The sequence below is a fragment of the Dama dama genome, chromosome 6 (assembly GCF_033118175.1).
Source record: "Dama dama isolate Ldn47 chromosome 6, ASM3311817v1, whole genome shotgun sequence".
NCBI lineage: Eukaryota > Metazoa > Chordata > Mammalia > Artiodactyla > Cervidae > Dama > Dama dama.
In genome coordinates, this window is record NC_083686.1 from 20,823,441 (window position 1) to 20,848,693 (window position 25,253).

Genomic DNA, 25,253 nt, shown 5'->3' on the forward strand with positions numbered 1-25,253 from the left:
TTTAGAAATAATGGCAGCGCACACTTAATTTTATTTTTGTTTAGTCCCTAAGTAACGTCCTAAGTCTTTGAGACTCCACAGACTGCAGTGTACAGGCTTCCCTGTCCTTCATTATCTCCTGGAGATTGGTCAAATTTATGTCCATTGAGTTAGTGATGCTATCTAGCAGTCCTTTCAGTGAAAATTCAGGGTTGATTCCCTTTAGGATTGACTGGTTTGCTCTCCTTGCAGTCCAAGGGACTCTCAAGAGTATTAATAGACTATGATATAGTGTAAACATAATTTTCAAACAGACTTGAAAACCAAAAGCTATGTGACTCACTTTATTGCAATATTTGCTTCATTGTGGTGGTCTGGAAACAGTCCCACAACATCTCCAAGGTGTGCCTGGTCTAACTGATTTACTGGATTATTTGGATTTGTACTGAGTTCTTCTCAACCCTAACCTCCATCATATCTTCTGATAGCTATGAAGTCCTATCCTAAGAGATATTTCAAGACAATTCCTCTGACAGGAGAACTGAAACAACGAACTACAACAGCGACTATTTGGAAGTCTTCAAGAGTCACAGATTTGATGAAAGTGAAAAAGGAGTGAAAAAGTTGGCTTAAAGCTCAACATTCAGAAAACTAAGATGGCATCTGGTCCCATCACTTCATGGCAAATAGATGGAGAAACAGTGGAAACAGTGGCTGACTTTAATTTTGGGGGGCTCCAAAATCACTGCAGATGGTGACTGCAGCCATGAAATTAAAAGACACTTACTCCTTGGGAGAAAAGTTATGACCAACCTAGACAGCATATTAAAAAGCAGAGATGTTACTTTGCCAACAAAGGTCCGTCTAGTGAAGGCTATGGTTTTTCCAGTAGTCATGTATGGATGTGAGAGTTGGACTATAAAGAAAGCTGAGAGTGGGCACCCTTGTCTTGTTGAAGTAATTAGCCTCCAACTAATTAAAAAAAAAAAACAAAAAACTGCATACAATAAAAAAAAAAAAGAAAGAAAGCTGAGTGCTGAAAATTTGATGCTTTTGAACAGCAGTGTTGGAGATGACTCTTGAGAGTCCCTTGGACTGCAAGGAGATCCAGTCCATCCTAAAAGAAACCAGTCCTGAATATACACTGGAAGGATTGATGCTGAAGCTGAAACTCCAATCCTTTGGCCACCTGATGTGAAAAGCTGACTCGTCTGAAAAGACACTGATGCTGGGAAAGATTGAAGATGGGAAGAGAAGGGGATGACAGAGGATGAGATGGTTTGTTGGCATCACCAACTCAATGGGCATGAGTCTGAGTAAACTCTGGGAGTTGGTGTTGGACAGGGAGGCCTGGCACACTGCAGTCCATGGGGTCGCAAAGAGTCGGACACGACTGATCAACTGAACTGACACAGTTCTGTGACACAGAACTGACCACACTGATGGAATGAAGACCCAATTGTGACTCGTCAAGGGCACATGTCATCCTGGTGGTAACAGGCAGTGCTGGGATTCTAACACAAGGCTTTTAAATCGCAAAGACATTGCTGTCTCCATGAAGTTACAAAAGACTCTAATACCAGTTTTCTCAGTAGTTCGTCATATGGCACCAGGCATATGCAATAACTCAGAATGTCATAGAACACTTTTGGTTGCCATTTACAGACATGTGCTCAAACACTTCTTAAGGAAGAGTGAGCACATTATTGAGTTTGCAGGGAAATCTTAGGTCATCCAAGGACAGGAAGTGTTGTGCCTCTCAGACAGAAGCAGAAACTGGAATATCTTGAGGAATAGGGCAGCTAATCTCTTTACTTTGCAAGAAGTAAGACATAACACTGAGCCTTTCATTTTTCTCTCACTGAACTGTCAGGGGCTCATCTTTGTTAGTGTCAAGGAGCCCATCGCTGTTGGTGGAAGCCGGTTTTCAGAGGAGGGCGTGGTGAGTAGACATCCAAACAGATGCAAACCACAGCTTGTCTATAGTTTCTCATTTGGAAAATGGGGAGACTGGCTTAGGTAATAATAGCAGCTGATAATAACTGAGTCTTCATTCTGTTTCAGGTGCTTGGCAAGGTAATTTACATGTGAAAGTGAAACGTGAAAGCTGCTCGGTCAAGTCCAACTCTTTGCGACCCCATAGTCTATAACAGTTCATGGAATTCTCCAGGCCAGAATACTGGAGTGGGTAGCCTTTCACTTCTCCAGGGGATCTTCCCAACCCGGGGATCAAACCCAGGTCTCCCGCATTGCAAGCAGATTCTTTGCCAGCTGAGCCACAAGGGAAGCCCAAGAATACTGGAGTGGGTAGCCAATCCCTTCTCCAGGGGATCTTCCCGACCCAGGAATCAAACCAGGATCTCCTGCATTGCAGGCAGATTCTTACCAACTGAGATATCAGGGAAGCCCAAAATGTATGTGTATATCTCATTAAACCTTGTACAGTCCTATGAGGCAAGGACTTTATTGCCCCATTTTTATAGATGAGATAAGTGAGGTACAGAGAGGTTAAAGAATTTGTTCAACATGATCTTTAAAGGGCCTGGTAGTTCTAAAATGCTATGGTTTTTAAATAGACACAGTCTGAAGAGATCCATTAAATGAGGGAGAATAATATGAAAGCATATATTTTACTTCTTAACCTGAGGTCATTTTTCTTTTAGAGAGAAAGGTATAGCCTAAACAAAAATGGAGAAATACATCTCAATGATCAGATGAGTTAAATAGGTGCCTATCATCCTAAAATGTGTACATGGACTTGTTAACAATGACAGATAAAGTTACTCTCAAAACAGTGATATGGGCATTCACACAAAGTATCTCTAAGTGGAGTGTGTGGTTAAACAAGAAATGCCTGAGAGGGAGGGAGAAAGAGAGAGAAAAAAAATATGAAACGATTCAAGCTGAATTTCTGATATTCCCCTTATGGGTGAATATATATATACATTATACAGGTATAATATATGTATGCATATATATGTATATATTGCTTCACAGTGTTAATTATGTTTCACGTTATGTTGTTAATAGGTTATGATGCTCCATTCACGATACTGTTTGAAAATGTTCGACTCTGTGCCCAAGTGTTGTTATCTCTTTTCAGATGCAGCAGTTTTTCAACTTTCTCAAGTTGTGAAAATGGCGTCTTTCCCAATGATAAGTAGAAGAGAACGGGGAAGTGTTCAATTAAGCAATTTTATTTCCATACTGTATAGAGAAAAGCTCTCCATTACTGGAGGAAAGTGATACAGAGCCGGCAAAGCTTACACATCAGTAGTGAAGCGTCCTTCACAGTTTCACTGCAGTGCGCTCCTTTAGTAACTGTAATAAAGAACCAGTTGTCATTCTGCCTGTAGTAACTGTTTTAAAAGAACTTTTTCTTACCATCTAAATATGAAAATTATTACCATTATAGATAGGAAGGCAACAGTCATTAAATAAATTAAAAGCATCTTTAAAGTTTTTCCATATACATATATAATATATATTTTTTAAATTGCCATCAACTGTACAAGCATTCAGTTCTCAACTAGAACATTTACAGAAACTATTGTGGAAAGCTGAAGGGAAGGCTTGGTTTTTGGGAAAAGGGGATCATTTAAGCACTATAACTACATTAAAATACAATTCTCAAGGGAAAAAAGATATACAGAGAAGTCAGACTTATCCAAGATATCTTATTTAACCTCATATTTAATCTTACACATAAGGTGTGCAGAACTATTTTTTGACCCAACCTTGATTCAACTAAGTCGATATCCAGACATTACTTACTTGTTAGCACAGAGAAAAGTAAGACTAAAGTGAATAATGTAATTATATATAAAAAAATCTTTGTAAGCCAGATTGATAATAGCATTATACACATATGATTAGTTTGCCTATGAAAATAATAAACGGGAAAAAAGGTTTTTTCCTTCTGAAATGTTAAGGTAAAAAAAAATCCTAGCTTAATGAATAAATGATCATCAGCTAATATATAGTTAGGTGAGTGTCAGAATTGATCGGGAATATTATAGTCCTGAGATCTAGAGAGTCCAATCTTCCAGTTTAAATTCTACAACTCCAAATCCTGTAAATGGTATATTATTTACACAGGTTACAACAAAATACTTTGATAATACTATATCAGCAGCCCCTGAATATGAATTCAACAGAACAGTTATTGAAAAAAAAATTTATTTTCAACTAACTGTGTGTGTGTCTCAATATGTAGGAATGGGGGTGGTAGGGTGGTTGCAAGATAAAGAGAGAGGAAAAGAAAGATGTATGGTTTAGAAAATGGCATTATTAATATAAATACAATTTGTCTTCTCATTAATGTCATTTTAAATCAGGAGATTTATAAAAGGTTTATATAGTAATGATACAGACTTTAGTACCTAACCAATTGTGACATATCACTCAATTTTCCAACTATTTCATGTAAATTATTATTACTTAAAATATTAACTCATTTACTTCAAACTCTGTTTCAACCCCTTAAAAAGTAATTTTCCTTTATTTGGGGGAACTAAACTTTTTCCCATTTATATCATAATATGGCTTCAATGCAGGAGATAATTAATAATGGTTACAAGCTTGCAGAAAAATAACTACTAGTCAAAAGCTATTTTGATTGCTAAGAGTCAATCCAATGACTTTCATTATGTTCTAATTTTGTCATATCAATTGCTTCAAAATTGGAAATAGTTATCATTTAGAGATTTTTTTTGGCCATTATAGAATTTAATTTATAACAAGTTAGCCTCAATTCAAATTTAAATTGAAGGTAACTGGCAGACATCTGGAGAGAAGAAGGTTGAGAAAGAAAACTGGAAATTGTTAAGAGATTTTGGTAGATACGTCTCTAGCAAAAACTAAATTAAGAATTTCACCCAATAGACCAATGAAATAAAAGCTATATTTATGGAAAGATCATGACCAGGATAGAGCAGCCACACATGGGGTCACTTCTATTATATAACTATGTTTCAAATTTTTGATAAAACTTAGTAGAAAATAATTTCATCCCTTATCTCATTTTGAATCTGTATGCTACCAGAACAAAAAATGAACTAGAAGAAACCATAGCAACTCAGGTACCAGAACTTCATTCATCATTTAGAACAGGTGTTTCTCATTCATGGAGTCAACACACATTCCAAAAGTGTCAAAGAGCGTCTTTTCATGGTACTCTTTTTAGTGGGTTTCCAATAAGACAGAAATACTATTTAAATGACAGGGAATGTCATATTGGCATACAAGGAAGAACAGGATGTTTCTGCCTTTGGTTTATGAACAGACATACTTGCAGGTTTTCAGCTCTGTCATTACCACCCATTCAAGGAAGATAGGTGTGACATAACAACTACTATAAACCCAAACTTTCGGTGGCAGAAGGACCTTCCAGCTTAACTAGTCTGCCTCTTTATTTTTACCACTGAAGACACTTACATGTCTTTCACAAAGTAGATGCTCAGTTAACATGAAATTACGAACTACCACAGATAACTAACTATAGGCAGAGACAGAACAAAACTCCATGTCTTCTGTGTCTTCTGATAACTTCACAGCCTCTGAAATGGCTTAGTTGACTCTAATCAGGTCAGACTGAACTTAGATAAGAATTCACCACAGAGAGAATGTCAACAACAATCCATGGTCTGAAAACATTTCTGTTACACACACAAACAGAGCGAGGAAAAGATTTTTGAAATAATTTCTCGAGGGCAAAAGTGTGAGAGGAGATATTTATGACAAATGGAAATAGGGAAAAAAACCAATAAGTGTATAGATTCAACTCCCTTTCTTGCTGGATAATTTATAGTAAGCTTTACTAAAGAATAGATTCCCTGTCTGAACCAAAAGCCGTGATCAACGTGAAAAAGTGTCTGGACGTGGACATAGGTGAACAAGGATGTGGACTTATGATTGTGATTAGATTGGTCACTTAAATCTCCAATAGTCCATCCAGTGAGCCTTGGTATCTGTTGATTACTTTATAAGAAGCAAAGGTATATCAAGAGAATTAAGCACTTAATTGCATGTTTAAGTTCAGTTTAAAAGAACAAAGGAAAGCACTTGTGGAAGAGAGATACAGAAGAATAATTAGATCTGGGTTTTTGAAAATTGGGTTGCTGGTTGCCTTTCTTGTGAAGGCCATGAAATGAAAACATCAGTATTTCCAAATAAATGGCTGAGGAAAGTGGTAACTCTTGCATACCCTCTTGGATCACTCTATCCATTTTGCTAAACTTCTCATAATTGAACGACGCTTGTCAGAACATAAAATAAAGAAACCAAGAATCCCATGCAGACTGCATTATAAAATCATGTTAAGCCAATCTTCCAAAAGAGGGCACACGTCCCTGGGAAAGTGTTCACATCCATACACACTGACACTCAGCACACATCCTCCACTCAGCTAGTCACACAAGGATCTGTAAAGAAAAACACAGGTAAACAATAGTCTCCACAAATTTAAGATAAACACCAAAGCTGATTGAATTATTTAGCACTTGCTAAGTTGCTCAGGAATCTAAGAAGCCTGCTTTAAAATATGAAATTATTCTATTTCTGTGAGCAGAGATCAATGATAAGCTCTTGTTTGTTTCCAATCTATTTTCAAAGCCCATTACAAAAATAAATCAGTGTGTTCTCTAACAGTTCTAAAAACAGTTTGAGTGATTGTTTTTCTTGTGTAATTATTTTTTTTTTAAAGAAAAAGATGTCCATATTTACTAAAATCTTGCTTTGAGTTACATTCAGAAACAAATACAGTCCAGTTCTCCTTGGTGGAAATCATCAGTCTATTTGCCCATTCACCTTTGACTACTGAAAAATCTTTTGAAATGAAATGTATTGGCAGTGCAAAAAAAGTCCATAAAAATAAACTAATGATTGAGTTAAGCATCCGGATGAGTTCTTCACCAGGTTATCTGCAAGCACAAGACTCGACTGTCATGTTTGGATATACTTTAAGTACCACATTCTTATTTTCATCAAAGAATAAGATACTGAGTGAGGACATCTTTTCTGGCACACAGCAAGGCTCGGGAATTCCAGGAACGACCCCCACAGCTCTCACTATGCTCTGGATGGTAGCATGATTTGATGGCTTCAAAGACTAGGAAAGAAAAGGGAGAAAACAGGTTAGGTAGAATGGCTTTTCCCCTCTCCAGCCCCCACTAAAAAAATATATATATATGATGGATTTGGTTCAACAAATTAATAAAGCCCTGGCATCATCACACGTTCAGCCCAATCTCCAATGTCACCATCACCAAAATGGTTGTCATTGACAAGTGTCTACTCAGACTGATTGGTAAAGAATTCGCCTGTGATGCAGGAGACCTGGGCTCGATCTCTAGGTCGGGAAAATCCTCTGAAGAAGGGAATGGCAAACCACTCCAGTGTTCTTGCCTGGAGAATTCCATGGACAAAGGAGCCTGGCAGGGGGCTGCAAAGAGTCAGACACGACTGACCGACTAACACTTCGGCTTTTTTTCAGGTGCCAGGCATGTTCTGTGTAGTATTTCTAATCCTTACCACATGACCACCATTTCTTACATTTTATAGATAGAGAAATAGACTCAAAAAGCTTAAATGACACATATAAAGTCATACAGACATGGAGAGTGAGAACTCGAATCTGGTTTTCTAAGCAGGAATCATTTAATTAAAAATGATTTAGTCCTCAAACGGGATTAGTACATCCTAGGGTGTTTTCAGACCAGTCAATCCTAAAGAAAATCAGTCCTGAATATTCATCGGAAGGACTGATGCTGAAGCTTCAATACTTAGGCCACCTGATGAGAAGAACTGACTCACTGGAAAAGACTAATGCTGGGAAAGATTGAAAGCGGGAGGAGAAGGGGACGACAGAGGATGAGATGGTTGGATGGCATCACAGACTCAAAGGACATGAGTTTGAGCAGGCTCCAGGAACTGGTGATGGACAGGGAGGCCTGGTGTGCTGCAGTCCATGGGGTCGCAAAGAGGTGGACACGACTGAGTGACTGAATGAAGGGTGTTTTTGATAACAGGATTGCAAGAGAAATAATTTGATCCTGAGCTAGTCACAAAGAATGCTTAACAAGCACCAACTTAACATAGATTTTTGCCACTTCTATAGTGACATTTATACTTTGTTTCGAAAATAACACAAACATGTCAAGTGCGTGCTAAGTCACTTCAGTCTTGTCCAGCTCTTTGCGACCCAATGGACTATAGCTCGCCAGGCTCCTCTGTCCAAGGGATTTTTCATGCAAGATCTTCCTCACCCAGGGATCAAACCCATCCCTCTTTATGTCTCCTGCATTGGCATGCAGGTTCTTTACCACTAGCACCACTTGGGAAGTCCCCAGTGTCAAGGGGCGTTGATTTATTTAATAGTTACCACCTGGATGAATGGATGCTGATTAAGAGGGCCACACTGTTGGCCACTGGGGGTCACTGTTGTTCCATGGGTACAGACATTAATGCTGTAGCATTTTAGTCTTCTAAACCTGGGGCATAACCTCTAGGAATAAACCAGGGTGCCTGAGGTTATCTATGGCTGTCAAAAGTTTGACCAAAGAAGCCTGAGCAAAATCTGTTCCCAAGCAATGCCAAATGGGACCATTACCATACCTGGGAGACATTTGGTTTTATTTAGAGAGCCCTATCCAGCTTGGCTCAGCATTGAAGGACGGTCGCTTTTCCAAGCCCAGAATGTTTAGGTATTGCCAGAGTGGTAAGACCTTCTTCCTGATCAATGCCACACTTTTCAACATCAGTTCTCCCCGATGTCTCTTTTAAGCAGATGAAATCCATTAGAAAGAATTTAGAAACAGGTCTTTGGTAACTTGCCAGAGATCACATGTCAATTCAGGAGTAGGATTTAAGCCAAAACGCTGGCTTTTTAATGTCAAGATTTTGAGTCACGTTTCAGAGGCACCTCAGCCCCCAGTGAACTGGTATTCTAACTTTATACACCTAAAACTCCCAGTATGGGAAACTGAAACATATTGAAAGGTTAAGCGTACACATAAGCCAAAGGAGAAGCAAATAAGTAGAAAGTTGGCACATTGTTAAAAAAATAATAGGATTTGGGGGGGGGGGCAGGAAAAGGGCAAATCCGATTTGTCGCATCTCATCTTTCAATTTTAGTGAAAAAAATTATCTAGGCATTAAACTTCAACATGATTATTCACAGGCACAAATTACCTTAAAGTTAGTATTGATGATGGCCAGCTCCTTTATCTACTCTTTTTTTCCTGGAGACTTTAAGTGTATGTTAAAAAGAGTAGTTAACCTACAATTAATTAACTTTGCAAAGAAAGGTATTTTCTCTCCTTAAGGATAAGAAGTCTCTATTGTTCTATTCTGCATTTCCTGTGTCCTGTGGCATCAACACTATGCATGTAATTGACAAACTGCAATTGTACTATGGCCACTGTACCAATGGCCACTGTTTGCTATTTCATCGGTATCAGGCGATTTCTTAAGAAAACTTTTGCAGCCATCCACTTTTCTCCATTGATTTATTTTTAAATTCAGTCATCCAAACAGCATATGATAATACCCCCAAAGGATTTTTTTAAAGCCATAGATTTTCTGACAATATTTTGGTACTGTTCATGTTTTACTGACTCCTATACAATTTAATTTTCATATATTTAAGTAGACGAGAACTTGATCCATAAATCCTGCTGTGCACTGCTTGTCCTCGGTGCTTAGAGCAGAGCAGGCTCTCTAGGCACTGAATAAATACTTGCCAAATGGATGAAATACTTATAAATAATAACATACCCTCCATTGCACCTATTTCTGTGGAAATATTTCCCATCAACAAAAATAAAAGGTTCTGAGCTAATGACCCAGCACAGATATGGAAAATATTCATGGGTGTTCCCTAGGAAAATTCCTGTCCTTTTTAAAAGCTCTAACTCACAAATGAGCGGTTTCTGGTGGGCTCACAGGAATCCAGCAAGCCCTTGATTGTCGGCAGTGTGTTCTATCAGGAACCTCTCAGTTTTCTAGGGAGTTGTCCCCTTTCTTTCTCACTGTGAAATCCAGCTGCCATGACCAGGAATAATTAAGCCACGCACAAAAGATCCATGTGATCATTTTCTAGTGTGGAACATTTGCCAGTCTATCATTTTCATTTGTTTTTGCGTTCCGATTACGTTTCTCGGCTCTCTCTTCACAGCAGCTTAAGAAACCTAGTGATGACAAATGCAAACCTGTGTTATTTTTTTTTTTTTTCCCGGTGCATGCTCAGTTGCTCAGTCCTGTCCGACTCTTTGCAACCCCATGGACTGTAGTCCAGCAGGCTCCTCTGTCCATGTGATTTTCCAGGCAAAAATACTGGAGTGGGTTGCCATTTCCTCCTTCAGGGGATCCTCCTGACCTGAGGGATTGAACCTACGACTCCTCTGTCTCTTGCATTAGCAGGCAGATTCTTTAGCCCTCTTCCTCCCCAGTCTCACTTTTTAATGTGGGTGAAACAGGACATTGGTATCTATTTAGGTCTTTTTTTCTTTTTGCTTAGGTAACTCAATACCTCAAGATTTAAGATTTTTAGAGTTCACCTTCATGATCGGAAATTGGAATTGGAAACCGAAGGACATTAATTGAGGCTGCATCATTTTGAACTTATTCCACGTGAATTTCTTGGTTAGAGAGTCTGCTTGGTTCAAAGTGTTTAGCTTCTTTGCTCCATAATTCTTTGTCTTTGCTATTCACAACCTTTGCACCACTCCATGCAAAAATACCTTCACTCCTCCAATCCTTGATTGGTTCCCTTGGACCTCTTTTCAGCAACAATGGCTCAATCATTTTCATTTGAAATTTCTGTTTTCCATCTCTGCTTTGGTGGTGAGGGGAGGCCAAGGCCTAAGACTTGGCTACAGCTATAAGGGTATTTTTCATCTCATGGCAGAGTGCCAGGGGTCTCTCCCTGGGGGAACAGATTGGCTGTAAGGGCTAGAAATCAGAAAAATCCAAGCTGCTGTGTCTGTGAATGAAATCTGCCGTGCTCAGGCCCTCACCTGCCAAGCTGCGGGTGATGTCCTCGAGTTGAATTCGATTACAAGTGCATTAGCAGGGGAGAGAATGTCATCAGCTCTGAGCTTTCATTCCTGACTCAGGCCATGGGGCTTTGCTCCATGCTCTCCCAGTCCAACCCACATGGGTGTGATAGCCCAGAAACTATCTAATTGGAATCAGGGAAAGGGCAAAGCCTGGAATTTGGGAAAGGCAGAACACAGCTGTTCTGAATTACAGACAGGTTGTCAACTTTTGCAGATGAAGAGCCCGGCTCTAGAGAGCAGGCTCTCACTGGGGAGGCCAGAAGGAAGGAGGGCCAGCCGAGGAGTCTGGCCTGGGAGAACTTTTCTCTGGGGCAGAATGTATATCTACAATCTGAAAGGTCTTTGGCGCCTCACTTATTCCACATGCATTTGTACTGATCTTGTCAGAGGCCTTATTTTCCTCTGTGGTTCAGAAACTATATTTTTGTTTAAATAGTTGACTCTGGTTACCATGCTGGACACTGGGCTGATAACAGCAACAGTGATTAATTACCCCTGATGTCACAGCTTCAGACCGCTTCAAGCTTCCCATCATTTTGGTGACTGTACCCCTTGAAAGACAGAAAGCCTGGAAGGCTTACAGGGGATCAGTAGAAAGCGGCAAAAGTTAAGCAGGTCCACACAAGGTGATGAAAGACTGCGATGTCCATGTCACAGCCAGACTTCCACTCGAAACTTGGCAAAAGGAAATCTCCAACTCGCAGAGAAGACTCCACCCTATCCCTATTACATGACATCTCCCTGTAGTTTGGATGCGATTCCAAGGTTTGACAAATACTATCATGGGCTTCCCTAGTGGCTCAGATGGTAAAGAATCTGCCTGCAATGTGGGAGACCTGGGTTTGATCCCTGGGTTGGGAAGATGCCCTGGAGGAGGGCACGGCAACTCCAGTATTCTTGCCTGGCGAATCACATGGACAGCAGCCTGGTGGGCTACAGTCCATGGGGTCACATGAAGAGTCAGACAGGACCGAGCGATTAAGCACAACATCATGTTGTTTAGTTGCTATAATGGATGCTCTCTTGATTCTATTACCCACCAAAGAGCTTATGAACTATCGGGCTGAAGGGAGAATCCTATTTAAAGCCTCGTGACATTTAAAAAGGGATAAGAAACATTTACAAAACTTATCCTTGTCTTACACCTTTTACTCTTTTTTAAAATTTTATTTCATTTTATTTATTTTATCACGCTGCACAGCATGTGGGATCTTAGTTCCCTGAGGAGGAACTGAACCCATGCATTGGAAGCACAGAGTCTTAACCACTGGATCACCAGGGAAGTCCCACAATTTTTATTCTTTTGATCCCTACTCCTGTGTTTTTTTTTCCAGTTCCCTACGTTGGATTTTTTATTCTCCTCAGTCTCAGCCACGGCCATTAATAATGGCAAAAATTCATTGAGTGCCTACTTAGCACAGGGTACTCTACAATCTCATTTTCCCATCATTTTTATAATGCAGAAACTGTGATATTTTTATTTACCCTAGTACCTGTTTCAAAGATGAGAAAACTAACATATAGAAAGTTAGAGGAACTTCCCCACCTCAAAGGCACAGTGGGTAGGAAGTGGAGCCAAGTTTTAAGCCAAAAGGATTTGTCGACTTAAAGGACGGTTTGGAAACCAACAGTATCAGTAACATCTAGAGGCTTGTTAAATACTCTGAATCTTGGGCTCTGCCCCGGAAACCGCTGGATCAGAACCTACAGATGAACAAGATCCCCAGGCAATTTGCAGGCACCTTAAGGTTCAGAAACCCAGCTATGGTCAAGCAGGTACCCTTTAGTCATCCTGTTACAGTAACATACTTCTCTCCTTAAATTTATCTCTTCTATTCTTAACTTTGGAGAAGACAATGACAACCCACTCCAGTATTCTTGCCTAGAAAATCCCATGGACAGAGGAGCCTGGTAGGCTGCTGTCCATAGGGTCGCACAGAGTCGGACACAACTGAAGCAACTTAGCAGCAGCAGCATTCTTAACTTATCCCTCATATGTTTTTAATTGTTATTCCTTAGATCACTGAGGACTACGATGAAGATCTATGGGAGCAACAGCAAGGTTTTTGAACAGGAAAAACAAGCAGAGCCATAACAGATGGGAGAGGCAAATTGGGGCAATTATGGAGACCAACCCAGGTCAGCTAACTGACTGAATATCTCCACGTGATCATGGCTTTCTGGGTCCTAAGACCTGGAGTCAAGAGGAATGAAGAAAACTTCCTCAGGCAACCTAGAAAAAAAATCACAGTTTAGGAGAGAGAGAGGACTTATTTGGAAGACTCAGAGACCCACTTAAAATCAGTCATCCCAGGTTTAGAGATAGTTTTAATCCATTTCTGCCTCTCAGTGCCACAAAGCGAGCCACACTGTAGAATAAAGATTCATTACTGCCTGTTATACTTGGCATCTTTGTTATGTATTTTAAATGCTATCCCAGTTTGACCAAGTTTCTATTGATCAATAAAATGTCCTTTATAATCTTTAGACAAGATAAGGCTGTTTATATCACTGTAAATGTCTACGATCCCTACTTTGTATTTGGGTTGACAAAACCTGGAATCCACAAGGTCTAGAAAAGGTAGCAAGCTTATCCTTCTGAGACATCCTAAAAGGAAAATGGGATTTCAATCAAGTTCTTGGCCCTGAGGCTGATCTGGCATTGCTTAGTCGACCTTCTGCTTTATGTGTGTGTTACCTTTAGCATTCCAGTGATCACAGGCCTGTAACATGAACATGCCCCTTTTAAGACCTATAAACAGAAGTTGGTCACTTTTTGAGAAAAAGGGTTTTCTCCATTAACATACAATAGCAGAAGTTGATCCATGTCAAGTTTTGCAAAAAACAGAAACAAAACAAAACAAAAACACTCCTATTTATCCTCTGAATTCTATTGCCAGGATCACCTTTCACTGTATAACAGAGACTCAAATTGGTATGGGCTAAGAAGGGAAGTGCAGCTATAAGCTTAGCTGAAGGCCAGGGGGGCACCAATATGTTTTATTAATTCTAAATTCAAAGAGTACAGTCACTTGGACTTGCTGTGCAAGATGGAGGTGGGGTTGGGGAGGCTTCTGAGAATATATTTGTCAGGATACTGAGTACTGATAAGTTAAAGATTCAGTCCCTATCAATTTTAGAAGAGACATGGATTAGCTCTAAGCAGTTAAAATGAGTCTTAGAAGTCGACAGAGTCATTGTGCCTTATTCTGACTCCAACTTTGATATTTATCAGGGAAGCAAATGAAATAAGCATCTGGTGGATTTCATGAGACAAGTTTTCCTAGCCCAACCCTGATCCTAACCCCCATGACGACAATTCATCTCACAAGAGACTATCAAAATGTTCTGTATCAGGGCATCAATCCAATTAGTCCTTCCTTTTGCTCTCATGACATTCACTCATTTCCTAAATACCCCCTCAAAGGTCAGCCTCCTACCACTGGGGGCTTCCTTGTTGTGGACAGGCATAAATTCACATGTGATCATGTAGCTGAATATGCACTGTGTTTGGAAGCAGTGCAAAAAACATGTTTTACGCATACATTGTTTTCTCATATCCTTCTTCATACCAATATTGACTTCATATTACTTTAACAACCAGTAAAGAACAACCAAACATAACCATGTTACCTATTACACTTTAGAATGCAATAAATAAAGGTCCAGATGGATTTTGTAAATGAAAACATACATTCAATTTGGGTCTTTCCACACTATGGAAATGGGAAGGACAGGACAAAAAAACAATGGCTACCTTTGGCATGGGGAACTGGCACGCTCCGGAGCAGTAATAGGCATCGAAGGACTTGGGGGAGATAATCCATTCGCTCCAGCCAATATCTGCGAAGTCCACTTTAAGGTACCGTCTGGCACAATTCCGGGGTTCAATCCATTGCTTTCTTCTTGCCTTCTTCAGGGTCTGTTCATCAAACTGGAGTGTCTGGCTCTTCTGTTGAGGTCCCTTCCTCTGTTTCTTTTTGTTCTTACTCTTGTCAGGGGGCTGAGTCTGAAGAGTCTTGTAAGGCTTCCTCTCCTCCCACACCCCGTCCTCCTTGTACTGATATTCTGCCCCAGGAAGCTCATTGTTCTGCAGAGGCAGAAGGACCCCCGCAGAGCGCTTCCTCCTCCTCCGTTCAATAGAAAGGGCAGCCCTGCTGTGGCCGTCCAGTTTGGGCACAGCTCCAGTGGGGAAATTCCGGTGTCCCTGTAAGCTTGACACCACACTCTCCGGCTCAGAAATGGCAGCATCATTGGCATACACCAAGATATAAGGCTCAGGACTGGGTGTCATCTTCTTTGGCAGCTGGTGTCCTTTGGAAGTAATGTTAAATCCTATGAGAAACTCGTCGTTTTCCTTGGCTTTCCTCAAAAGTTGGGTGATGTCTTTCGACAGCCAGGACACAAAGTCTCGATGAGGTTTCCCTCCATCTACCGAAAGATGACCCAGGAGTTGACTTTGGTTTCCACTGGATTTGAGGATCCATGCAGAGAGGTCAATATGAATGTGTTTCCTCTGCGCATGATGTGAGCATTCTTGGGACACAGGACAACTCAGGCTGATATTTATCAGCTCTCTGATATAGAAATACAATGTGGCAGATAGAATGTTTTCTGACTTAGTTAGAGAAGTCAGGTTAAAAATATGTAGTTCCTTGTTTTCAAGGGTTCCTAGGAAGGAAAAAAAAAGGAAGTAAACAGGAGTTAAACAGGACTCTCTACTTCACATCATATACAAAGATTAACTCAAAATGAACGAATGACCTAAATATAAGCACTAAAATCATAAAATTTTTAGAAGAAAACATAGGAGTAAAATCTTCATGGCTTTGGATTTGACAGTGGGTTCTTACATATGACACTCAAAGTGCAAGTAAAAAAATAAGAGAAATAAAAAATAGATAAATTGATAAAATAGATAAACTGGATAAAATTCATCAAAATCTCAATAATTATGTGCATCAAAAGATGTTATCAAGAAAGTTTGCACAACCCACAGAATGGAAAACATATTTTCAAATCATATATAATATATAATAAAACCTAGGATATAGGCTGGGCTTTCCTGATAGGTCAGCTGATAAAGAATCTGCCTGCAATGCAGGAGGACCCAGTTCAATTCCTGGGTTGGGAAGATCCCCTGGAGAAGGGATAGGCTACCCACTCCAGTATTCTTGGGCTTCCCTGGTGGCTCAGATGGTAAAGAATCTGCCTGTAATGAAGGAGATCTGAGTTCAGTCCCTGGGTTGGGAAGATCCCCTGGAGGAGGGCATGCAACCCACTCCTGTATTTTTGGCTGGAGGATCCTTATGGACAGAGAAGCCCAGCAGGCTACAGTCCATGGGGCCACAGAGTTGGACATGACTGAGTGACTAAGCACAGCATAGCACAGGATCCAGAATATAAAAATAACTCTTACAACTCAACAACAAATAGACAAACCAATAAAAAATGACCAAAGGATTCAAACAGACATTTCTCCAAAGAAGACATACAAACAGCCAACAAGCAGAGGAAAAGATGCTCAATATCATTAGTCATCAGAAAAATGTAAATCAAAACCTCCATGAGGTACCATTTGACACACATTTGACATTTATAATAATAAACAACAAAATAGCAAGTGTTAGGATGTGGGGAAATTGGAACACTTTTACATTGCTGGTTGGAATGTAAAATGGTTCAGCTATTGTGGGGAATAGTTTGACAATTCCTCAAAAAGTTCAATATAGAAATGGCACATGACCCCACAATACTCCAGGTATAAACCCCAAAGAATTGAAAACAGGTATTCAAATAAGTACATGTACACACATGTTTATAACAGCACTACTCTCCACAATAGCCAAAAGGCAGAAACAACTCAATGCCCATCAATGGATTAATGGATAAATAAATGTGATATTATCTGCAAGGAGATCCAACCAGTCCATCCTAAAGGAAATCAGTCCTGAATGTTCATTGGAAGGACTGATGTTGAAGCTGAAACTCCAATACCTTGGCCACCTAATGTGAAGAGCTGACTCACTTGAAAAGCCCCTGATGCTGGGAAAGATTGAAGGCAGGAAGAGAAGGGGATGACAGAGGATGAGATGGTTGGATGGCATCACCGACTCAATGGGCATGAATTTGAGTAAATTCTGGGAGTTGGTGATGGACAGCGAGGCCTGGTGTGCTACAGTCCATGAGGTTGCAAAGAGTTGGACACGACTGAGCAACTGAGCTGAACTGAATTGTGATATAGTCATATAATGGAATACTATTCAGCCATAAAGAGGAATAAGGGGTTGATACATGATACAGTGTGGATGAACCTTGAAAATATGAACCTTGTGCTAAATGAAAGAAGTCAGACATAAAGATCTCATGTTGTATGATTCCATTTATGAGAAATATCCCCAAAAGGTAAATCCACTGAGACAGAATGCAGACTGGTGTTTGCCAGGACCTGAGGGGATGGAGTAATGTGGAGAAAGTGCTTAATGGGTAGGGGGTTTTTCTTTGGGATAATAGAAATATTTTAGAACTAGATAAACTTGGTGATTGCCTAACATTGTGAAACTACCAAATGTTCCTGAGCTGTTTACTTAATAATAGCTATTTTTAAATTATGTAATTTCCACTTCAGCTAAACAAAAGATAACAGGAGTAGTTTTACAAACTGGATAAAGATGAAAGCAAGGATCAGCCATATTTACTAATATTCTCTTTCCTTTACTGAAATGCAAATCATAAACTTAGTGGTATGAGAGCCGGGAGCTCTGACCTTTCTTAACGAGACTACCAAAAACTATTCCTATAAATTTGGTACAGAGTCATAATTGTGTCTTATCTGAAGCAGTGTCTAGCCTCGTGGTTACAAGCATCGATGGAAGTAAATTCACATTGATTCACGTTCTGGCTCAGCCACTTATTAACTATGTAACTGGGAAAGTTAGTGTTCTCAGTCATAAAATGGAGTAATAGTCCTGTCATCAGAATTAAGGGCTTCCCAGGTGGCACGAGTGGTAAAGAACCTGCTTGCCAAAGCAGGAGACACAAGAGACGTAGGTTCAATCCCTGGGTTGGGAAGATACCCTGGAAGAGGGCATGGCAACTCACTCCAATATGTTTGCCTGGAGAATTCCTTGGACAGAGAAGTCTGGTGGGCTACAGTCCATAAGGTTGCAAGAGAGTCACATGCGACTGAATCGACTTACCACGAACTCAATCAGAATTAAGTGAGATGTGTGTAAATCAATTCACAAAGGGTCCAGTAAGTGTTTCTTAAGTATAAATTATTATTACTATAAGTGCTGATATTAACCATAAATTGGGGATTATACTTTCTATCTGCCTTACAAAATTAAGGGTGCAGGATGAGGGTGGGTAAGCAAGACCATATAGCTCTAACTTCAGATAATGTATCTGAAAAAAACTGAGTCATACATTGAAAGTGTCATGAAGATAATGCTATTTGTGGAGCTTGTCTAAAGTTTATGGGATTAGGGGCTTCCCTGGTGGTCCAGTGGTTAAGAATCCACCTTGCAATGCAGGGGAGGTAGGTTCGATCCCTTGTCAGGGAACTAAGATCCCACATGCCATGGAGCAACTAAGCCTGCACTCTGTTAACTACAGAGCAGCCTGTGCTCTGGAGCCCTAGCGCCACAAGGAAAGATCCTACATGATACAATGAAGATCCTTCGAGCTCAACTAAGACCTGATACAGCCAAATACATACATAAATTTTAATAAAATGAAAAAACAAAGCTTATGACATCACATGAATTTAAGAGGGGAATTGCTTCTCTAGAGCTCGATGAAATTATTGAAACTAGGCAACTGTATTTTCAACTTTTCAAATGCAGAAATGAGGAGTAACAGAATGGGTGACTCATTAGCAGGGACAGAAGCTGGTTCCTGCTCTTGAGATCATCTCATGAGCTAATGGTAAGGCTGAAGTTACACTCAAGAATCCCTAGTCCCGAAATGGGGCATCAGAGCTTGAACCCTCTTCCACACACTTGTTTCATATGTAGATTTGTTCTGGAAACATACATGAAATTGTGAAATTGTCATTAATCAGAAACATATTTCAGTAAGAACAAAACATTTTAGCAAGATCAGAAACTTAAAATGAGTTCATTGAGTCCCCAAGTACAGGGGAAGTGCATTTGGGACACACATCTCACTCCTTCCTAACACAGTGTGAAGGAAAAGGGGAGAAACTTCCATTTGTGAAGGTTTGTATAATCCATGACACCAGGATACTATTTTATAGACTTTTATTAGAAAGCCATGGCATCAGCCTTGTTCAGACTCTAGCTCTGATTCATACTAGTTACCAGAGCATATGTTTTTACCCAAATGGAAGTTAAAATGGAAGGAAAAGAAGTCACTCTCTTCTAAGCATATGGCAATCGGATGGTTGCCAAAGGAACACATTGGAGTGAGGAAATGAACTCTGAGGGATGTGGGTGGTGGTGTCTCACTGGGTAAATGCAGTCCTGCCTCTTTCCCCTACTTTTGGCTTCAGAATATTTCCTTCTTACAAACACTTTGTGTCCTTCTGTTAACCAGTCTCCACCTTGGGTCTAACCTTTGATATCATCTCATGAGTGTCTCATAATCTACCAGGTACCTCTTCCAATGGCTTTAATTTTAATTCATTGCCCTCCTTTGAAGTCAAAGCCCTATGGCCCAGGCTCAGTTCTATCACGGTGGCTCAGTAGGTAAAGAATCCACCTGCCAAGGTGGGTGAAAAGAGTTTGATCCCTGGGTTGGGAAGATCCCCTGGAGAAAAATGGCAACCCACTCTAGTATTCTGGCCTGGAAAATCCCATGGACAGAGGAACCTGGTGGGCTATAGTTCATGGGGTCACAAGAGCCTGACATGACTTTAGTGATTAATCCACCACCAGCACCACCATGCCCAAGAGCTGTTCTCAGGCAAATTATCTAAACTCTTCAAGTCTTCGTTTACTTACCCATAAAATGAGCCCAACAGTATCAGCAGAGTTGCTCTGAGAATTAATTCAAAGAGTGTAGGTAATGTATACAACACATAGGACAAAATTCAATGAATGTTAGCTAACTAGAATAGCAATGTCCAAGTAGGCACTTAAGTTTGAATTCAGATGTGCTATAAGTATAAAACACACACTTAGTTTTGAGGCCTTAGCACAAAAATGAGTATAAAATATCAAATGAATATTTTATATTGATTATGTGTTGAAAGCATACCATTTGGAAACACTGGGCTAAATATTGTGATTTTTGTGATTTAAACCAAGAAATATATATTTGGTCTTTGTCTCTGTTTCAGGGCCAGAATTCCTAAAACCTTTGGAATTGTCTAAGTGATGAAAGCCATAAAGTGTCCTTTCTATGTTAATGGGGTGATTTTGGAGGCCAAATAATCTGGGCTTCCCAGGTAACTCAGTGGTAAAGAATCTGCCTGCCAATGCAGGTGACAAGGATTCCATCCCTGGGTTGGGAAGATCTCCTGGAGAAGGAAATGGCCCCGCTTTGTTTTCTTGCCTGGGAAATCTTATGAACAGAGGCCTGGTGGGCTGCAATCCATGGGGTCTCAAAGAGTTGGATGCAACTGAGCAACTGAGCACCTACAAAGAATGGGAGCTGGTTGCCCGGAAACTTAACCCTGTGATTAGGGATTTGGCATTTTCAGTATCACCCCTAACCCCAGATATCTGGGTGGGGAGAGGAGCTGGAAATTAAATTAGTCACCAATGGCCAATGATTTAATCAGCCATGACTACACAATGAGGCCTCCATACAAATTAAAAAAAAAACTAACAAGGTTTGGAAGCTTCTGGGTTGGTGAACATGTGGAGACTGGGGAAAGTGATGCTCGTGGAATCTCCAAGCCTTTCCCCTACCTTGCCCTGAGCATCTTTTACCTGGCTGTTCCCAAGTTGTATCCTATACTAAAGTGGGAATCTAGTGAGTAACTGCATTTCCTGAGTTATGTGAACCACTCAAGCAAATTACTCAAACCCAAGGAGGAGGCTGTGGGAATTTCCAATGTGTAGCCCTAAGCACAGGTAAGTCATAAGCCCAGGAAACAGTCTGGGTCTGGGACTGGCGTCTGAAGTGGAGGACAGTTTTGGAGGACTGAGCCCTTCATCTATGGAATGTGGATGCTCTCTTTAGGTAGATAGTGTCAGAATTTGGTTGAATTCTCAGACACCCTGTTGGTGTTTGAGTATTCCTTGCTGGTGTGGGTGCAGAACATTTAAAATGTAATATAGTATTGAAATTAATCTCACCCTTTGCATTTCATATTTTTAATGAGGCTACTAAAAATTTTAAACTGCATACATGGCTCACATTTGTGGTTCAAAGTAACTTTCTCCTGGACAGTGGAATGACCATCATTTTTGTGGTCATGTGGTCCAAAAGGAAAGAAAAAAGGCATTTTTTTTTTCCAAACGCAGGGAAGAATTAGGAATTTGCTAAACATAAACATGCAAACCAAAATGTAAGTTGGGCAAGAGATTATTTTCTTGGAAAGCAACACACCTTCCTTTATTAAGGACATATTTCTGTGCTTAGTCGCTTAGTCTTGTCCCATTCTTTGCGACCCCTTGGACTGCAGCCTGGCAGGCTCCTCTGTCCATGGGAATTTCCAGGCAAGAGCACTGGAGTAGGTTGCCATTTTCTTCTCCAGGGATCTCCCTGACCCAGAGATCAAACCGTCTCTCTGGCGTTGGCGGGTGGATTCTTTACCACGAAGGCACGCTGATGCTCCAGCTAAGCCGCTTCAGTCGTGTCTGACTCTATGTGACTCCATAGACGGCAGCCCACCAGACTCCGCCGTCCCTGGGATTCTCCAGGCAAGAACACTGGAGTGGGTTGCTATTTTCCTTCTCCAATGCATGAATGTGAAAAGTGAAAGTGAAGTCACTCAGTCGTGTCTGACTCTTAGTGACCTCATGGACTGCAGCCTACTAGGCTCCTCCGTCCATGGGATTTTCCAGGCAAGAGTACTGGAGTGGGGTGCCATTGCCTTCTCCAGCTAAGGCACGGGGAAGCCCAAATCAACTATACTTCAGTGAAAAAGAAAAAAAGAATGAGGGTAAAAGGGATTGTTGGGGAGGCGATAAGAGGAGCACATTGTAGTCGTCAGTGGTGCGGGATATCTGGAAGCTTTTGCATAAGCAATATTTCCAATGTTTTAAATGGAGACTTATTAAAAAAAATCCCCAATTAACCTGGTTATTCGAAGTCCTTACAGACATCTCAACTGCCTAAATTCGGAAAAGGAATAGACAGGGACTTCCCTGGTGGTTCAATGGTTAAGAATTTGCCTTCCTTTAAAAAAAAAAAAGAAGACTCTGCCTTTCAATGCAGGGGATGTGGGTTCGATCCCTGGTAGAGGCGCTACCACATGCTAAAGGGCAACTAAAGCTTCACACTGCTAGAAACCTCCTGTGCAATTACAGAAAGTCCGTGAGCCATAACGAAGACTCAGAACAGCCAGAAAAAAATTTAAAAATAATTAAAAAAAAATTTTTTTTAATAATAAAAAATTTTTTTAAAAGAAAAGGAATGGCCAATTGACATTTAGCTCTTAACAACATTATATGACCCCCGGCATTCAAAGCCTTTGCCATTCTCACCCAGGTGAAGGAATACATTACCTCTGCCTGCCCTAGATTTCTCTCCTCCCCACCTTTTTTAAAACAATAAGTCTCCACCATTTCACAAACCATTCCTTGATTTCTTTAACCCATACTTTATTTCTGTCTTCCCTGAATTTAAAGCATTTCATTTCCATACAAGTCAATGCTCTCTTCCCCAAAATGAGTCAACAAATACTTCCCTGCAGGTTGAAATATATGCTAATAATATCTGTTCCATTACTCTCATGCCTTTTTTGATTTTATATTAATTTAGCTGTTCAAAAAAGTATCTTTTCCTATACTTAAGAGCAGGAGTTTTTCAAAAGCCTTCTCTCTCTTCACGGTGCAAAGCACAGGTTTGTCTGTGAAAAAGGTATCTATGTTGGCATATCAGTGAATGGAAAATGCTTTCCTGTTCACTTTTTCCATTCTTCTGAAATATTCTGATATTCACCTATTTGGAATCAATGAATCTGAAAATGGAGGCATACTTTCTGATTAATAACAGCAAATATAATAATAATATTATTAAAACCAATGGCAAGGTGCTATCAGTTTACAGAACAATGTTATGTATTTTCAGGATGCCCTTTGTAGTCTTCAGGTACTAGGGAACATTAACTGTGTGCCACACAGTTCAATCATATCTACAATTGCATGCTTATTCTGGGTGCTCTAACTTTAACTAGTTTATTAAAATAAAAGAAAGTAGCTAGGAAAGTAACCTAGATGTTGGTCTTAAAGTTATTTCTTACACATTTGAGTTACAGAATATCTGCTCTGGAGGAAAGAAAAAAAAAAAAAACCCAAAACATTAACCAGTGACTTAAGAATTGTTTACAAATACTCGAGGGGCCATAGAGAGATCAGGGTTTTTCTTGTCAGTGTCAAAGATGAGAATTAGGTGATAACTGAATGGAGGCAGAATCCAGGTCAAGGTAAATCATGACTGTCTAAGTGTGTAGCCTAGTGGTGAGACCCTTCTATGGGGCCAGGGAGACAGGAGAGAGACAACCATAATTCAAGACTTACTGGAGGATCTCTTTATAGTAGGGAAGATGTGAAAGGTGAATTAGATAACCTCTCAGATCCCCTGCAAGGAACTACAATAGGCTTTAATTTCAGCTCTTTCCAAGGTAATGTTTTTAGATGTCAAAATATAACTACCAATAGGTGGTGCTGTTTTCTTACTGTTTGCTAAGCACTTGCATAAGCTTGGCTTTTCCTTGCTGAACATACTTCTCGCATGATCTGCTTAGGATGTGCCACTGGCAATATAATAGTCTGAGTTTTCTAGAGTCATCATACCTGTGAATTGGAAAGGGGCTTAGAAGTCAGGTGAGTTTTGAAACAGCCATACTTTTTTTTTTTGCACACCTGTTAGGACTTACCACTTCTCCCTGAAATGCCTTCATCCAGCCTAGTTCTCCGTAATGATCCAGATTCCATTTTTAAGGCAAAACAGAGGCAAGCTTTTTACAACCCACTCCTTTCATTTAGACCCGGTCCCTATTACTATTTTCATCATATTGTTATTCCTTCCTAAGACCCTAAGTTCCTTAAAGACAAAGCTCTGTAGTAATTACATCAGGCTCTTCAGCCCCAAGCATGGGGCTTAACTCTTAAGTAGTGCTCAGTAAATACTTCTTATATGAATAAACAGTTTTAGTCCAACCTATTCATTGTAGAGGGCTTCCCCTGATGCTCAGCAGTAAAGAATCTGCCTGCAGTGTAGGAAATGCAGGAGACTCGGGTTCAATCCATGGATCGAGGATCTCCTGGAGGAGGGCGTAGCAACTCGCTCCAGCATTCTTGCCTGGAGAATCTCATGGACAGAGGAGACTGGCCGGCTATAATCCATAGGGTCGCAGAGTCAGACACAACTGAAGCGACTTAGCATGCATGCATACACGTTCATTGTAGAAATGTGAAAATGAAGGGCCATAAAAGTCAGCCAGCCAGTGAGCATTGATTTTGGAAAGAAACCCAGGTCTTCTATTACCTATATAAAAATTTTATTGGGGGGGGGGGTCTGGTTATCAGATAAAGGCAGAACATCTATTTGTTTTCATCTTAAAAGAAAGCACCTGCTCCTCAAGAAACCCAGGACTCTGCAAAGAAACCAATACCTGGGACCAGCCATACTATTGTGACAGTTCAGTTCCTCTCAGGGAGGAGTCGAGGAGGTGCCCGGGGAGTGGGGAGTGGGAGGTCACCTTCATGCTGGCCCACACAGAACGTTTTCAAAGGGAAATAGAACGTACAATGGAAAGCTTTCTATGTAAAGTCTGATTTTAAAACAAATAGACTAAATGAAATCTTGATGATTAGTTAAATCCCCAGGAAGCAGCAAAAACATTTTAGTCATACAGAAAATATGTAACTAAGAACAACTCTTTTTTTTCCATCCTTTTCTCCAAACAAAGCACAGCTGCTAGGGGTGCCTAGGACAGGGCCATATATGCTCATAGTCACGGGCTGACTACTCTCTGCTGATTATGGCGCCAAGGCTACAGTTCCTCTATGCCACCTTCAGTTTCCCGGCATCAAGAGATGGAGAGATTCTAAATAGAACACGGTCAGAATGTTGTTT

The 25,253-nt window shown here is 40.3% G+C and overlaps 1 protein-coding gene across 1 annotated transcript in view; it reads right to left on the reverse strand.

Moving 5' to 3' along the window:
* Positions 1-3,155: 3,155 nt before the first annotated feature.
* The window catches only part of BMP3 (bone morphogenetic protein 3), a 30,360-nt gene continuing 8,262 nt past the window's right edge, over positions 3,156-25,253 (reverse strand). The window contains exons 2-3 of the mRNA XM_061145719.1: positions 14,794-15,707; positions 3,156-7,087 (exon numbers count right to left, since the gene is read on the reverse strand). Of these exons, the coding sequence (XP_061001702.1) occupies positions 6,896-7,087; positions 14,794-15,707 (1,106 nt within the window). The 3' untranslated portion in view covers positions 3,156-6,895. The remainder of the gene's footprint in view (positions 7,088-14,793; positions 15,708-25,253) is intronic.